Source organism: Anneissia japonica, unplaced genomic scaffold, assembly GCF_011630105.1.
Source record: "Anneissia japonica isolate Jap-2015-1 unplaced genomic scaffold, ASM1163010v1 scaffold6030_len697274_cov183, whole genome shotgun sequence".
In the NCBI taxonomy this organism is placed as follows: domain Eukaryota; kingdom Metazoa; phylum Echinodermata; class Crinoidea; order Comatulida; family Comatulidae; genus Anneissia; species Anneissia japonica.
In genome coordinates this window covers 499,202-517,517 of record NW_022721381.1, presented here as the reverse complement: position 1 = coordinate 517,517, position 18,316 = coordinate 499,202, and the positions used below count along the sequence as shown (strand labels likewise).

The following is an 18,316-nucleotide window of genomic DNA, read 5'->3' as shown; positions in this document are numbered from 1 at the left end:
CTGCTATTCAGGCACAATGCATGACAAAGACCATTTTTGAAGCAATTAAAAAAAAAAATAGCTAAAAAAATACCATATACAAAGATACTGTACACACAACAGAAGTTACAATTAAGCCTAAATTTAGTTAGCAAGCATCTTACTTGAAACTGCCACAGGCTGAAAAATACTTACTTTACTTGCAATGTAATGTGTGCTTGAAACTTTAACAGGAAGAGTTTGTGTGCGAAATGTTTGTTTGGCTATAGAGAAGGAAGAAATCGTTTGCCTTATTTACCCCAATTCATGGTGTGGCAGGGCCTGGGCTTTCACAAGGATCCAACTTGGGAGCTAAATTCAGTGCGGCAATTACAATACAATATTAAAATCATGCAAACATGCGAGAAATAATAAGAAGATGGAATACAATATTGAATATATTATTATGCAAAATCCTCACACTAATCAATTTAATATGGTCATTTAAAACTTCACCCCCACCTTGCTTATACAAAGTCTTAGTACGATTCTTGAAGAATCTTTTTTCAAGAAAACAAAAATCCTAAAATTAGTAAAACAGCTCTTAACACAGGGTGTTGTGTGGAAAATCTTCCCCCTGACCAAGCTAAAAGCCTGTGTTCAGTTTCCAAGATATTCCAAGATATAACATCATTCTGAGAAAAGCTTAACCTAAAGTTAGTAGATATCGCTACACATGGTTCATTCTCATTTGAAAAGCAGTGAGTGAACTAGGAAATAACCTACTTGCCATCTGATTGTACTATAATTATACTATGTCTGTCTTTTAACACATATACCAAAATATCTAGGGCAGTGTATAGAAAATAGGTGTTATTTATCTTGCATATAGAATTTGGTATTATTATTGAGAATGCATTTTCTGGATGGACTGGTAGTAAAGCCGTTATAAAATGAGTGACCCTGGTTTCAATATGGGATAAACCACAGTTAAAAGCTGTGTAAACTGAGTTGAAGAAAGTTTGAGTTAAACCCAATTAAAATCTGATGAACCCGTTAAAATGAGTAAACCTGGTTTAAATATGGGATAAACCAGTTAAAAGCTAGGTAAATTGAGTTGAAGAAAGATAGAGATAAACCCAATTTAAGTCTGTTGAACTCAGTTGAAAAGGGAAAACCCATTTTAAAGAGGTCAAACATGGAATGAAAAAAGGTAAACTTGGTTGAAAAGGTTAAACATAGCCAGTTACAGAGGTTGTGATGTACCTTGTTGGTGTAATCACAATCGAGCTGAGTAAATTATTATGATAGGTTTATTAATTCAAAGGTATTGATCATTACAAAGAGATTTGAACAGAACTAGTGTTTTACCTACTTAATTTACTGTTTTGATCATTTATTGGCCTCTTGGCTAGTCTTTTTAATGACTAAAGAGATGGCAGGGAGGCAGACATTACGTGCCATGCCAGCTCCTTAGTCATGTGACCTGCTCTGCTTATTTGGGTCAAAGGTCAGGGCATCTATTTCAAATTCAGTAATCAGATGCATGGATCTTTTGTATTCAAACAATTGGTTTTGAGTGAAACAATTTTATAAATTTAATCTTGATTTTTTTTTAAATTCAATGTTTTGGTCAGAAAATTAAAATTTTCAATTATGGTATCTGAAGATGGTTTCAATGGAGACTTAAGACTCATTTTTCTAGCATACTATGTGATGATAGAGTACATACTGCAGTAGAGTGTGTCACTTCAACAAAATGACATAAATCTACAGTACAGTATTAATACAGTAAATATAAAGTTTTGTGAATTGAAAATATCTAAATTTAATGATTTTCATTTTAGTCATTGAAGTTTGCGACATAATATATACCGGTAAATATAGATTAAATTATATTGAAAATAAAAACAAATAAAATAATAATGTAATAAAGATTAAATATTAATGTTGTGATTTTGAGGGAAGAAATCTCTTTTGTTTTTGACATGAAAATAATTATAATTTGTAGGTTGAGCCCAGTACCTGGGTTTTAAGGCATGATGCTAAACCATTAAACCTTTACTCCTACATGCCAAATGTATTTTAAGTTAAAACATACAGATGCTATGTAGTTACAAGGCCATTGAATATAAAGCAGATAATGGTCTGATTCTACGAACACAATACATCACACAAAGTTATAATATACCACATTACAAGAGTTATTTGTAGTTAATATTGTGTATGTTACCAAATTTAGGCTAGCAACCATGATTATCTATCAAAGAAAACACCGAAAAAATATTTGTACAAAAAAGGTGTTTTTGAAAAATCTTAGTGGTCAAGGATTTATATAACAGTGATTTTGATTGGTCCTTTCATTTCAACTATGTGATTGTTTGACACTTAGTTACTCCTCCATCAGTGTGTCTTGCCATATTTACAAGTTGGTTGGGATACGTTCATATTGTGTGGTTTATGTTAAGAAACAGTGTGAATTATTAAAATCTATCAGTTTGGACTTTCAAGTTTTGTGTCTGTGATTTATTTACATTTGTTAGTTTATATTCAAACTGCTCAGTCAGTGTCAACATTATGATATTCACAATTAAAAGATAATCTTAATCATGATCAGATTTCTGTGAAGAAAAGGGCCTTAAGCTTACCTTTTACATTTTTAAAATTTTGTACTCCTATTTTTTGTTCTTGTTGCTATCGTTTTCATTGTTTCCTCCCCTTTGTCATCCATTCTGTTATTTATATTTTTAAAACTTATTAAAATACATAGATGCTAGGTATTGTACATTGTAGAAACCAACGCCAATCACAAATACAACAAACCACCCATGGAAACCAAATGAAAGCATCTCTTAAAAATTATACAAATTAATATATTCTTTATTTTTTAAATTTTATTTAATTTAAAGCTTTTTTTGTTGATAGAATGCAACTACTCCACATCGCTGAGGCTGATACTCCTTGTTGAAAATGCACTTGGTCAATTATTACACACACGATAGGTAGCTTAAATGTCATATCTGAAGAACAGGCTAAACTGAAATTTCAGCCCTCTAGATGAAACACAAGGAGAGCAGTGATGGATTTGAACCATGGACCTTATGTATTGTAGAATCTCCATGGCTCAGTGCACTCGCAATGGCTACCACTTTTTAAGTGCAATCACTGTTCGTGTTATTACCATTATCTCCATTATCATCATCTTTTCACGACCATCCATTAGTGTTATTAATAATAAATTATGCCATTCTATTTAGTCTTCGTAAAAATATTGTTGCCATGGTAAAATAATATTAATAAAAAATATGGTATTGAATATTGAATATTATTATTACTATCATATTTGTATTATCTTAATCAAAACCACGATCAGAGTATCAGTGATGTTCTTATTTGCATTAATGACCTAAACCATTCCACGAATATGTAAATGGGTTACAGAGAATTAATTGTAGATTATCATAAATCACTCATTCATAGACAATCAACACTAACCCCAGGACAGACAATTCATGCACAAATCTAAACTACAGTATCAGACAAATTTATCTATCATCAATTTATTTTTTAATTTCATTAGTTACATTACTTTTTCATTGTTAAAAAATATCTTGTTTATAAATACAATTTAACATTTGAATTGATTATATAAAGTTATTACCCCACTAGTAATTGTTGAATTGTTTCTCATGGCGTAAGCTGTGTGGTACGCCATGACCCCAAATTAGTTGAACCCTTCCCCCCCCCCCCTTCCTGCTGAAACCAGCCTACATCAATGTTTCTTGTAATATTAGATGTTATTTGGTTTATGTAAAAGAACTAGTCAGTGTTTTATTTGAGGTGTTGAGTGTTGGCTACATTTTAAATGATGGTGTTTTTTTGCAGTGGGAGAGCGCAAGCATTTTTGGAAGGGCGTGTCTCCCCTGCGTAAATATGCCACTGTTTAGCATTAGCACAGATTGTTAAAATGTTTCATGTACATCATCTATTCAAATATTTCATCTTTCTCAGTAAAATAACTTACAATTCAATATACAAGACACAATATACAACTTTATTGTTATTAAAACTGGAAATTTTTTCCCGTAACAATGTTAAAATTAATTATTAAATTTTTATTTATTATTACTATTACTGTTATCAATTGTGTATATTTACTCTGTGTGAATTAATAATATAAACAGCAGACAATGACTGAAATTATCTGCATAAAAAATAAAATGCAATCTGAACAGTCACAAAAACCAAATTAAATATTACTCAACTATTATAATTTTTATTATATAGACCTCTATCCAATCAAAAACCACATTGAGGTTTTCCTAGTCTTTAATTAGAAAAATAAATATCACAAAGATTAGATTAGATTAGAAACCTTTCTGTTTTTCTGGATACTCAATCAATGTGGGGACATTGTCTTTCCTTGGGGTCCAGATAACAAAAATGAAAGATAGGCATTTATTATGAGGCTACAGAAAAGTAGTATTTAATTGGATGCAGTATTTTTTTTAAGTGTCTAATTAGAGAGATCTGTTTTAGTAATTTTTCATTACCATCATCGCATGTCATTTAAAAATTTAAGCTCTGCCTTAAAATATTCAGAGCGAGCGAACTTTAGGTTATTATTCAAGTATCTGTGCTTCCACAGTCCAACTCGCTCGTAGTGATTTCCACGGTGTTTGTGCGGCAGAGTGATCAGCTGGTCATATCACTAATAACAATGCACTCACTTAACGAGTGATGGAGAGCAGATTTCACATAACCTCTGACCGTGATGACATCACGCATGAGTCACCGGCTAGCATTGCTTGGTGTTGGAGCTGAGATGTGGATTAGATACAGACATGTTCATGTTATGCTAATCATAGTGTTATTATTTAAACATGGAATTGTATGTAACATAAATTAGCTATGACATTAATTACAAAATATATTTCCCTTATGTCGTCAAGTACATTTACAGGATGGAATGATGGTTTATAAACTAATTCTCATTTCATGAGGCATTGGGAGTGAAGTTGTTTTTTTTAGATGCATGAACATATACTGGAATCTCACAGAATTTGGACCCAGGACCCTGGGATTGGAAGCAAGCATCTTAAACTCCAAGCTACATCTCCACTCCATCAACATTGCAGGATTTGAACCCAGGACCCTGGGATTGGAAGGCAGGCGTCATAACCACCAAGCCACATCTACCCTCCAAAATGGTCTCTGAATTAGAAATTACTTATTCTTTAAAGGTTGTATTTTGTCTAGACTACTAATATATACAGAAATTTGTATTTATATAGAAGTACTGTATGCTAGTAAAATATTATATTGATCATAATATACCTTTGTGAGGTACTGGGTTGGAGTGCAACAGAAATGTAGTCATCCCTTGGCTTATTTAAACCATAATTTTTGTTACTCTTTTCTCATACTCTTTAACGTAAGCCTAAACGTCACTCCTAACCAATGTTTTGTTTTCAAATAATTGGCACTTCAATATTTTTAAATACCCACCTTGGTGTTAAATTGAGAGTACCAAAATACCTTAATGTTTTGTATCATGATGTCATTATTAAACGACCATTCTACGTGATGCAAATTATAATTAAATAAAACATATTTTTATTCATAGTATGTATTTTATTTTCGTTCAAAAATCATCTTTATTATTGTATGTCTATGACGCATCAAATAAATTATAAAAAAAAAATTATTATTCCATATCTCAAATAAAAGGAAGTACATTAAATCCAGGTCTTGGCAAATACAGACCAATGCAGGATGTCAAAAACATGATCACATACATTATTACAAATTATAACAAAAACAGTTTAAAGTTGTAGCCTATTCAAATCTATCAAAATAATACAAAAACATTTGTTGAATAACAAAATAAATATAACAAATAAAATAACAAGGACAAAGGTAAAACTACTAATGAGTTTTATCATTTCTTTATTATTATTACTAGGGCTGTGTATTTATAACAACAGTGTCCACTGCTGATGAAGATGAATATAACATAATAGGAATTAATAACAACATTCTGTATTTCCTCCCTGGAGAGGTATTCCAGTCATGCTGTTTAAATCTGTGCATAAACTCATTATCCATGGCTGTCAAATGCTAATTCAACTCCTGGGTAGAGAGAAGAGCATGCAGAAATAGTGCATTGCCCAAGAACAAGCAGCGGTATATGTATGGAGGACTTAAACAAGCATGGGCCCACCTCCAAAAAAAAAAAAAAAAAAAAAAATTGTGCCCCTTCTGATAGCTTTGAAAATATACTGTGAAAAACAAATGATGCTCATATAGTTACAAATTATTGCATAACACCCCCTCACTTATTTGTGACCAGTACTAGCAAAACCTCTGCTTGTAGGAAAAATTCAAAAATTGAGCTTTTGGTGTTTTGAAATTTTGCATGAAGTCTTCTTTAAAGCAGTGTTTATTTGATGGAAATTGGTTGAGTATTACCGAAGTTATGAATATTTATTTCATTTGATATCAGTCATGTAGGTTTTGAGCAGCTTCCAAGGATTCCAAAGTCAATAGTTTATTATTAAGATTTTTTTTAATTTAAAATTTATTTTAATATACTTTTCAGTCAGATTTGGTGATTGATATTTTATAGAAATGTTCTTTAATATATCGAAATGCAAAAACAAAATTTTCAAAATTCTGATTCTCGAACGTTATGGGTGCTTGTGGGAAATTAGAAATTTGCGACAAACTGAGGGTTTTGCCAGAGCCAGTCACATTTATCAAGCCACGCTCACACCTTGCATCAACCCCCCCAACCTTCACTCATGACAATACTCCTAGATACGCCAAGCGGCTCTCCTCTGCAACCATGCTTCCAAAGGTTACAGGGGTTGCTCTTTTCTGAGAATTAGTACATTATAGTTGACTCAATGAAAAGATTTAAAAGCTGTATTTAAGAGCATTAGCAATTTTTGTAAGCTGAGAAGTGCTTTTGAGACTGCCTTTGATAAAGATAACTACCAACATCTAAATGGTATAATTGATAATATATTATATATTTCCTTACAATTTATAGTAATAAATATAATAGGTTAACTCTTGCTAACTCACAATATTTCTGTGTAAATATTCTGTTTACAAATGACAATAAAAAGAATAGTCAATGTTTACTTCTGTTTTCTAGGGTGGGGTATTGCATTTTTATAACTAAATTTGACATTTAGGAGTTAAATTTCAGACACAAATGAAAGCATTTAAATAAAAAAGTATAAGGTTGTAGCTTGGTGGTTAACATGTTTGCCTTTCAATCCAAGGGTCCTGGGTTCAACTCCTGTGACCCTTTCCTGTGACAGCGCAGAATTTTTTCTCACAATGAAAATCATCTCCACTCGAAATGTGCCTTTCCCTGACATAGCATCACACTATTTCATTTTAATATTCAGGAGGGCCCCTAAATCTAAATATCAGCCAAACTTCTAGGATAGGATACGTTGGAAAGGTCATCCTCTATAATTATGGTTTTTGAAAAAAAATCATATAGAAAAGCTAAGATTTTCTCACCTCAGCCCAAGTCATGGTGGGACCGAGGAGGTTGATCAGGTGCGCTTTAATGTTTCCATGTCATGTTATTTATTAACAATAAATTTAAATTTATTTTAATATTACATGATTAGGCCTATATTTGATTAGAGGCCTATTAATTTTTTTTTTAAATTATATTTTATATAATAGCTTCATGTAACTGATCATTTATTATATTTTAATTATATATACTCTATTATAAATGTTTAAATTACATATTTATCAGGCCTATATTTGGTTATTATTGTTATTGTTATATAATTATTATGCAGAACATTAGCACAGCACTTATTTTGTTTACTCAAATATAGAGGGCAGCATATGTACATTCTATGTAGAGTTCTATGCTATCCAGCTATCAGATATTATGAAGACCATCTCCACTGACAGACCATGGACCTATTAATTTAATAGGTCCATGGACAGACCTACATACTGCACTGAGCTAATAAGCCTGTAAACAATTCAATATTTACTTACTTTGTATGTGTAATAAAATTATTGACTTTCAATACAAGAAGATGCATCCAGATCCAAAGTTCTCCGAAGGGGGTCCCCCCAAAAGTGGGCCGATTGAGGCAAGACTACCTTAGGGGGTCCGGGGGCATGTCCCCACGAAATTGTTGTCTTCTAGACGCCCGTAAATAACTTCTGAGACATTTTGGGCGATCAATTTTTTCTTTTTATTTCTTCTTTTTTTTTTCAAAAAGGGGGAGCCGTGGCCCTCCCGGCACCACTCTAAATCTGCCCCTGAAATACAAAATGTTTTGAGGTGAAGTATTGAATTCTGTTTTCCGAGGTGTTGGATAATTGGGAGACTACCTCCGAAGCAGAGGGAGATAGTCTCAATCATCCAATGATGAGGGAAGTAGAATTCACTGCTTTACTGAAGTAAAACCATGTTGTACCATACTTGCACGAATAAACGCCCGTCCGCTTAAAATATTTTTGGCTATTTGTGAGGGCACTTTTTTTTTTAATTGAAGATAAACGAATGGTTTTGGTGAAGAAAATGTAATCGCAGAGAGAGCATGTCTCATTAATGTTGGGGGTATTTACATAACAGCAGATGAAATTAGTGGTGGTGGTATTGGTGGTAAGTGTGTTGGCCATCTGCCAATTCAGATTAACAGGATCATTGCAGGGTTTCTTGCTTAAATACGAAAGTGAAGAGGTCAGTTTATTTTGTTGACTGAAAATGGCCATACAATATTTTAATTTTTAGATATTAAATACTGTAGTTCTAAATTCAAAAAGGGTATCAATAAAACAAATACGAAAGTGATGAGGTCAGTTTTTGTTGACTGAAAATGGCCATACAATATTTTTAATTTTTATATATTGAATACTGTGGTTCTAAATTCAAAAAGGGTATCAATAAAACAAGAACGGCATTCTAAAGATGCATCAATACAGAAAACCAGATAGACTGACAATGCTAAGATAGATGCGAATAGCTGATGCAGAAAGTTATGTTCGTGATGTACTGTACTGTACGATTGAATGATTTTAGGAATTGAGGGGCACTTATTCAAACAGGGCGCTGAAGACATTTGTTATATTTGTATTTGTTTTACTACAGTATACCTAATATATATTAAGCAGCAAACAATTAATCTACATTACCAATTTCGATATGCGAGGTTAAAAATCACACAGTTTGATAGTATTTCTTTCTGCGCATCCATGTAAATTGGCACGCACAGGAAAGTAGTCAAACTACCGCACCATGTACCGAGTGAAATTGGCCAATGAAATGTTCTTATTACCTAATTAATATTTTTTGTGTCAACTCGTGCTATTATGTACCACACTAATTGAAACAGAAAACAATTTTCTCCTCTTCAGTCTCTTAAATTGGCTAGAAATAAATTTAAAGCCAGACTATCAAATTTTATTGGACAAAAAAAAAACACATGACATGCCTAAATTTGGTCATGATGACATCACATCATGACCATATATAGGCACATAATGACTATATATGGGCATGCATATGCATGTATGTATTTGGGAAATAATAAGGTTTATTGCAAATCAAAAAATATCAATGGATGACGCACAACAACAAAGCATGATGGGATTGAATAAGGGGCAAAAAACAACAAAACACACAATATTTGCTTGTATGTCTAAATGTTAATGAAATTCATCATAAAAAAAAAAATTGTGATCATTCAGACAATACCGCACCACCACGGTGGTTGCGCAAGAGATCAAACAGCGCTATTGCCCCTTTTTAATCCCTATATGCATTACGGCTTTGATTTGTGATAAGGTCTATAAACATATGGATCACAAACAACATAAGACTTTGACAACAAACTAATATGAAAACAATATATTTGACATTTGAAAATGTTATTACTATTGTATACTGTTAGGATACTGTATACTAATTTTATACTGTACTATTTAACTTACAGTAATTTGGTTTATAGTATTATATAAAATTAACAAACAATAATATTTTAATTATACGGTAAATAAGAAATGAATACGGTAGTGACCAAGCAAGTAAAGCGATATACCAATGGTGTTGAATATTTTGGTGACATTTTGTCAGCAATTAGAAAGAATATGGGCAAAGAATTTCCTTAAAAAGTTATTACTAATCAAGATAGAATGTAGAGAGAGCGCAAATCAAAGAGGTATTATAATATTACAAATGCATCAGTAAATTCATTGCTACGATTAGGTAATTGTTTGAAACTCAGTGGCATATCTATGCTTCCCACCCCCATCTCAGATTCACTGAAAATTTACTGATAAAAAAAAAAACAAGAAACCACTGCATTTAATATTTTCCTCATAGCAATACTCTTATACACCACTGTTGATGAATACATTGGGCTTCTAGCACACCAAGATGAAGTTAACACAAATAAAAAAATAGACTGAACCATCCACTGCACAACCTACTAATTTGACCCCTACATCAGGGTTTCAGTAGTTTTTACTAACAGCAAAGGCATTCAATTACAATATATATCCATAAATGTTTAGCACATAATAATTGGAGGAAAATTTGAAGATGGCTTACTGTACTTTAAAATAATACACATTTTAAAAATTGTTACTGTTTTTTTTTTATTATTAAACACAATATTGGTAAATAAAAGGATTTTCTGTCCACACTGATTTTGTAGTTTTTCAAGAATTAAAAAATATAACAGATTGAAAATAAACAAAACAGAATGTCTGGCAAATTACATTCTTATTGCATAATTCAGCAACAAAATTAGTACACAAATGAAAAATTTCAAATTCATTGAAAATAATAGAATATATTATATATTAATGTTTATAATATAATTTGAAAATTATGATTAATTAAAGAAGCTAATTACCTGAATAATTATTCAGCCATTTTATTAATCAAAGAAACTTAATTAAAGTAGTGGACAATATGCTCTAAATAGGAGGAGTTTCTCTGATTGACATTTGAGAGGAAGATTTTGATTGGCTGATACAAAAATCACTGAACCACGATGTATTTTGAGGGCTTGTTCAGTGTTAGCTTCTGCTTGGCCCTTGATGACAAGTATTATACTGGCACTGTTGTATGCAGAAATAGTGTAGTCAACTTTGCCGTCAACCTGGGAATTCAAAGGAGAAACGGGAAAGTAATAAGGAAAAATGTGATGAATAATAATTTGACTTTTAAGTTGTATTTGTTTGAAATAAATTACTTTGAATATGTAAACATAAAGTGCGCTTTTACACCTGATCTTCCGTATTATGATTCTGAATATTTTCATGACTTTTATGAACTGAATTCATGTGTGACCGGCTCTGGAAAAACCCTACATTTGTCACTACTACCGATTTTTGGAATCTGATATCCCAAAACCTACATACATGGCTGATATTAAATGAATTAAATATTCATAACACTGTTTTAAAGAAGAATTCATGAAGAATCTAAAAATATTATTGTCAGCAGATGTATTTTTGTCTAAAAATTTGCAATTAAAGAACTATTCTACAATATACCTCAATGTTATACAATTTACCTCGATTTTATCAACAGCAAAATCTGGCACTGGGGGCGAATATATTGTCACATGGTCATCTTTAGCGTCTTTCCTACATGGAAAAATCTTGGAGTTGGGAGTGGATGGGTTATAGTTGAGCATGTCGCAGAGCGTTGGAATGTCTTTGTATTTCGGGGTAAGCCCGGCACGAACAACATTATCGGAGCATGCCATGCATTCAATGCAATCTAAAAAACAGGGAATTGTATAACATAAGTGAATGATGCAAAAATTATACCAAAATAATGCATATGTCTGTATTTCATATTAACATTATAACTTTTCCTTGAACACAAAAAACCAACAGCTTACATTGTATATTTTAATCTTTTAATAATATAATATTTATTTCATTTACATAACCAAAAAAAAAGAAGCAGAAAATGAATATAAAAATCAAAAAGCAAAGATGAGATAATAAAGCTGAATAACAAGGTAGACGAAGGCAAGCCAATCAGGAACAAAGCTAAAGAAAAAAGGTAAGACAGGTAAAATTCATTGGTGTAAGTTTTTTTGGCCTATGTTTAGTTCTTGAGGAATAAGAGGAAAACAGTGGTCCTAAGCTGGAAGAAGCCACTTCCAGGAGACCTGGTTCAAATGAGCTTTCTTAACACATCTAAATTTACTTTCTGCATAAAGTAATGCCCATCACCTGCTGAATTGATGGAGACAATTATAATACAGTAGTGAACACATACTACAAATACTGTAATGGTAGACTTATATAGCGCATTATGAAAAGACCTCTATGCGCTCCACATTTGAGGCATGTCGTGGCGAAATGGTTAAGTTGTCGCACAGGCCAGTATTGAGTAAATGAGCTATAAAATATGGGAGCTCAAAAAATTGCCTAAAACTCCAAATTTTTTTTTCACTATAGATCAACAGTTTCACTATAGATCAACAATGTCTTATTAATCATGTCCCAAAGTATTAGTTCTGGAAGTGGTCAAAAAATTGTTTATTTAATGTTATTTAGATAGTTAATTCTATTAAACAATGTATGCACAAATAACTTTGGAAGGCAATTACTCAAAATCATGTTTATCTTGACTCTAAGAGTGCTGTACTTTCACTTTCCAGTAACTTAGGCTTGAAATGTCCAATTTCAATGAATGACCCCCTCATTTTAAAGATCACATACTCAGGTATCTCAAAATACCTATAACTTGAATTTCAATTTTTGCTACAACTTAGCCATTTTGCCACAACATGCCTCATATCATTACCCCGGTCACTGGTCACTGGATGAAACTCAGCTCCTCGGGGGAGTATTCCATAACGTTGCAGCAGCTAATCAGCACATTTGGCATTTTAACCCTACCAGGTACTCACTTATACCCAGGACCACTTATACTCCTGGGTGGAGAGAAGCAATGCAGATAAAGTGCCTAACTGAAGGTCACAAGCAAAATTCACAGCAAGGGATTGAACCCCAACCTTGACGTTGGGAAACCAAACTGTTCCTGCTGCGCCAAACCGCTTCTACACATGGAAATAACCTGAATCTGTGGAAGCTTGCTTGCTTGGGGGTCGTTTGGGAAGCCATCCCATTTTCTAGGAAAACCTGCAACTTGCAGGAGACTTGTGACCCCTGGGAAAATTAGGCTAAGAAACTTACTGCCTGATAGGTAAGCGTGTGGCTCATTTGGACCTAAGAACATAGCTTGGCCAGGCTCAAGTAACACTCTATTGAAGAAGTATACACCAAAACAGCCTACATCATCTGGAAACTGTCTGTACAGACGTTGTAGAATGCTGCCTTCTTGGGGTGAAACATCTACATTGGAAGACAGTACAAGATAACTGTATGTTAATACGGTTGTTCATTATCAATTAATTTAGTAAAACATTCTAATAATAATAACTTCAGTTAAATAAAAAATATAAATAATATTTATATAAATATTTAAACATTAATTTATAATGCTTAAAATAGAAACTAAAATTTACTGACATAAGGCCTAAAAAAATAAATTGTTTGTTTGCCTTTCTTTTTTAAAAAATGATAAAAAGGGGCGGGTGGAAAAAGTTTTTTTTCCCCCTTTTTTTTTTCTGAAGATACTCATCAGATGGAATAAAAATAACCCAGAGGCCTAGAATGGCAATATCTTACATCAGACAAAAACTTAAGACTAATTTGTAGGGCATTCGGCAAAAAAATAAAGATAAATTCACTCACATTTTTTTTATTTGTGAAGAAAAAAGCTAAGTAAGTCTTTTTTGTTTTTCCGCCCCTATTTTTTTCAGTAAGTTAGGATCGGGTGGAGGAGGGCAAACAAACAATTTTTTTTTTTTGGTCTAATAAATCTCATCATACAGTAAATGAAAATACAGTAACAAAACTAGGGAAGGTGCCCAATGGAGTATATATATCCTTCAAGTCCATTGATAATAAAATTTGGTGACTATATGTGATCTTTACTTTGATATTTGACATTTTTATCCAAAATATAATCTCCTCTTCCTTAGAACAAAAATGTATTTTTGCATATAAATCTTTAAATACATAAACTCAGTTTATATATACAGTAGTACAATGGACCTTTCCGCCAAGATTTTGTTGCTAAGGCCCCACAAGACGGCAGTGTTAAAACATATGCGAACACGTGCGTTTGTGGGACAACACGTGTGTTTGTAAGATGCGCGCGCATTCCTAGCGTTGTTCTGATTAGTCAGTTGTGGAGTTTGATTGACACTCCGGAAAGGTCTATTAATGATATAACTGAAAATAATGTAAAGTATGTTGTTCAAGACCATTGGCAGAACAGGTTAAACAGGCATGATTACCATTATGAAATAAACTTGATTACACATGTTCTGCTGTCTCCATTTCTACCTTGGCTTGTACGTGACACTGGATATTATGTAGGGAGATAAAGGTAGGAGAATAACCCATAACTTGCAGCATAATTGTGCTGCATTTTATATGGGTGTGGTCCGTAACTACCTAGCCACTGTAAAGAAGTGCTAATAGTAGCTACATTTTCACACTATTCCACAATGACAGGGGCTAAAATGAACCACAACATCAGGGTAACCTGTTTATACTCGAGTATAGGCTTATACTATAGTACAAATTTTATAGTGTTCAAGTGATAAAGTAATATTAATAAAATAGTCACCGTCATTGTTGATTCGCTGCACCAATGTGTTAAGTTGTTTTGTAATTGTCTCCGCATCTCGCGTCATCAACCCGGTAAAGCACCTCTTGAGGGCGTCCCTGCATGTTGTGGCAAGGTCACCTCCTTTGTTGAAAGCCTCGATAAGCTGTGATGCATTATCCTCCCCTACAACAGTAGTGAATTCGGGAATGTCTGTTGCAAGTAAATTTTAAAAAGTTTATTTACTTTATTTTAATTATAAACTTACTACAGACAGTAACATCATAAAAACTAATTCACGTGTATTTAATTATCATGTTTAGTATTATTGTAATTAATCAATTGCAGTAATAATAATACCATTGACAAAAATAATAAAATAAATTATAACAATGACATTAATAATATATGTCATAAAAAATACTGTAAATTATTAACCTGATCTCATACTCAAAGAAATAGTTCCTAAAGTCCTGAAATTGGCTGAGAAATTGTATTTTTATTCTGCTAAATATTTACACTCTCCTTCTTCACAGGAAGTGTGCCAATAAATAAATTAAACCCCGTCTAACCTATGTTAGAATGTAAAATATGTTCCTAAATTGTATGAAGATGGTGAAGATGGTGATGATTTACAAGTTAAAAACCTGATATGTATAATTAATACCTTGAAGAAATTTAACAATTTCATCAACAGGACGGAACCCACAGAATCCTTCAAAGGGTGTCAGAGCAAGTGCCATCTCTGGTTTGTGGTTATCATCTGGATACTTGTCAGGACGTTCTTTGTACAATTTTTCTGCATGTTCCTGAAGAGGAGAAAATATAGATAAAATAATATATGATAAATGCCAATGAGATTTTAATAAAGGCACAAAATGGCACAACTGTATCAATAGTTGTCACTGACGACTGGCCACTTTGCATCTTTTGAAGAGGAATTTTATTACATCTGTTAAATGGGCAAATGGGCACCTGGTAGGATAGTGAAGTAGTGTGCAGATAAATGCAATGCAACTGGAATACTCTCAAGGTATTAGAGCTGGTTGCATATTCATTGGTGGCACCAGTATGGGTGCCAGGGAACCCACAGGACCCCTGTCTCCCAAGCCAATCATTTTATCAGTAAACATAGTGCTCTGAAAAAGCATTTTACAGTCTGAAAATACCAAGGCATGTTAGACCCTCGCCAGAGAATCACTGGCAGACACTGCCATCGTGCATGCATGCCTGCATCTCTTTCCATATAGTGTTTTCAGCAGAGTTTTTAAATACCTTGGTGGGATGCGCTTGAATTGAGAGTGATTTATTGACGGACAGCACTTTAAATAGGAATGGCAGTTTATTGTTGAACTTCTCTTGGACTTTTGCTCCAAGACTTTGTGGGTTCTCCTTGATCCAGTTCACCAGAGGTTGACCTGTCAGAGTGCCATTCTTGATTATCGATGGTCCTTTGGGATGCGTTCCCATCCAAAGCTGTGGAAAAGCAATAAGTAAATGTGCCATCATTTGTTGTAGGATTTTAAAAGGAATTCTTTCATCCATTCAAGATTCATTCCATAGTAGTATTAGTAATTCCAAGAAGCTAAACTATTCTCAAGAGCAATAATGCTTTTGGGCAAAAGAGATATAGTCATGGAGGTAACTGATGATAGACTTGCACAACACATGCCAAAAATCTATAGAATTCCAGTAAATCGCAAAAGCAGAGGTGAGTGGGATACTTACCTGGATGAAATGATAATTATATGCATAGATGATTTTCAAAATTCCCAAAAGGAAACTGGCACATATGTTGGTTCATCCAGGAAAGTATTCACAAAATAAAAGTTCAAGGTCAGGTGTGCAAGATGATCATTTAAATAGTGCAGGTCAGCTGTAAGCATAACCTCTGTGACTTGGTGAGTAGGAGATTTAATGAGGTCTTACCTCTGCATATGGTTGATTTGGCTGCAGTTGAAAAGAGGGATCGTTATTTTGATTAAGCTGAGCAACTTCACTATCTGACCCCAAGCGACCCCAAGGGTATTCTTGCATAGCACACTTCAATTCAAACACTAGGAATAAGAACATACAGCATTCAACACACTATTTACCTTGGAGGATAGATAAGTGGGGTTAGCAATTTTCCTTGCAGTGTGTGAAAATAAATTATAAACCCTAAATGAATACCTACCATGTCTCCCGCATCTGGTGGGAGACTCCAGCTTTTTGACTCCATCTCAAGCCCTTCCGTCAGCCACATACATTCTCCTGATGTTCACGCTTATCATTGCATTTTGGCAAGGCCAACATGTCTGTACTATTTTCATTTTTATTCTTATTTTGACTCAAAACATCAGAAGAAATCGTAGCGATGTTTAAATTTTAGCTATTTGGGTAGCCCATAGAGTGCACCAGAGACAAGGTTAAAAAATGTCTGGCCCACCTGGACCCAAGCCTATTGGAGTCCCTTCCAAGCTCGGTATGTATGTAAGTGACCCTCAGTCATTTTATGGCCACCCTGGTTTTGGGGATCTGAAGCACTCCCTCTGTCTGATGCTGCCACATTTGTCATTTGTCTATTTCCTCTATGCTATAACAACTCCCTGGTTTCTGAAAGCGTGCTTGAGCTGAGGTAAATACTAAAATAGATTAGAAGAATTGCACATGTGGGATCATGTGCATACACAAGGATTAAAGCTATAGCCTGACTGGATAAATGCATTGTCATAGTTACTTCCGCTATTCAGCATAAACAGGAAGATGAAGCTCGTGAAATAAAGGAAGGTGACAATACCAGTAATAATAGTGAGTTAAATGGTGGTACAACATGTCATCATGCATGTCTGATGACAAACACACCATCTGAGCGTGATGGTGTTACGTTGCAAGCAATCAAGGACTTAAATATGGTCCTTGACTAGGGGCCTAATGCTGCAATCAGGTCCGTCACTGTCTGAGTATGAGAGCCCTTACAGAAAGATTAATCTGAATGGTATGCTGTAAAGAAATTACTCAAATTTAATTTACAGACTATAGAATAAATTTAAAAACATACCCTCTGTCATCCTGCTACCCCAGTAGATTTTGTTGTGATTGTGGCTGAAGTCAAAGATACTAGAAATACAAGATAGAGTTCTCCACACAAAAAAAGTGTTCCACTGTGTTCCACCGAAATGCATGGTGGGAATACGAAAAATGGGACGCCCCCTACAGTTGGATCTAAAAAAACTTGTGGCAAACTTTCGTTACCAAGTCGTCGCGTATTTTATTATCAATTCTCAACAGCGATTTTTTTTTCCGTACGAAACATTTGCATGAAACTTCACTCGGGCCATTTCGGGTTGACTCGAGTGAGTACGATACGAGGAGCAAGAGCAGACACTTCGCAATGTCGTGACGCTCGAGTTTTACAATTATTGCTCTTTCTATGTTTACCTACGGTAGGCCTATGAAATTTCACTGACTTATGTGATGTACGTCACTGTGTAACTAACTGTGACCAGCTTCTTGGATGTTATTAAATGTTAGTATATTATCTACAACAACAACAGCTAGTACCTCCTGTTATAAAGTGTAGATAGGTACAGTTATACCAAAGGCTAGAGAGAAAGAGGATAAACTATAGACCTAACTACAGGCTGAGGTCTTACCTAGGCCCCTCCAAACCAGGGA

General features: G+C 33.8%; 2 protein-coding genes across 6 annotated transcripts in view; one reads left to right on the top strand and one right to left on the bottom strand.

Moving 5' to 3' along the window:
- Nucleotides 1–10,075: 10,075 nt before the first annotated feature.
- Nucleotides 10,076–18,316, bottom strand: part of LOC117111514 (mannose-6-phosphate isomerase-like) — a 9,347-nt gene continuing 1,106 nt past the window's right edge. The window contains exons 2-9 of one of the 4 annotated variants that reach the window (XM_033254435.1): nt 17,700–17,750; nt 16,589–16,716; nt 15,935–16,135; nt 15,327–15,468; nt 14,681–14,872; nt 13,177–13,335; nt 11,535–11,743; nt 10,076–11,117 (exon numbers count right to left, since the gene is read on the bottom strand). In XM_033254435.1, the coding sequence (XP_033110326.1) occupies nt 10,911–11,117; nt 11,535–11,743; nt 13,177–13,335; nt 14,681–14,872; nt 15,327–15,468; nt 15,935–16,135; nt 16,589–16,716; nt 17,700–17,709 (1,248 nt within the window). In that variant the 5' untranslated portion in view covers nt 17,710–17,750 and the 3' untranslated portion in view covers nt 10,076–10,910. Of the gene's footprint in view, nt 11,118–11,534; nt 11,744–13,176; nt 13,336–14,680; nt 14,873–15,326; nt 15,469–15,934; nt 16,136–16,588; nt 16,733–16,835; nt 16,857–17,699; nt 17,751–18,316 lie in introns of those variants that run through there. The other 3 variants (XM_033254436.1, XM_033254437.1, XM_033254434.1) reach the window with 3 other exon arrangements.
- The window catches only part of LOC117111513 (ecto-NOX disulfide-thiol exchanger 2-like), an 18,216-nt gene continuing 16,882 nt past the window's right edge, over nt 16,983–18,316 (top strand). Inside the window, exon 1 of one of the 2 annotated variants that reach the window (XM_033254433.1) lies at nt 16,983–17,449. The gene's annotated coding sequence lies outside the window, so the exon portion shown is untranslated. Of the gene's footprint in view, nt 17,450–17,566; nt 17,586–18,316 lie in introns of those variants that run through there. The other variant, XM_033254432.1, reaches the window with a different exon arrangement.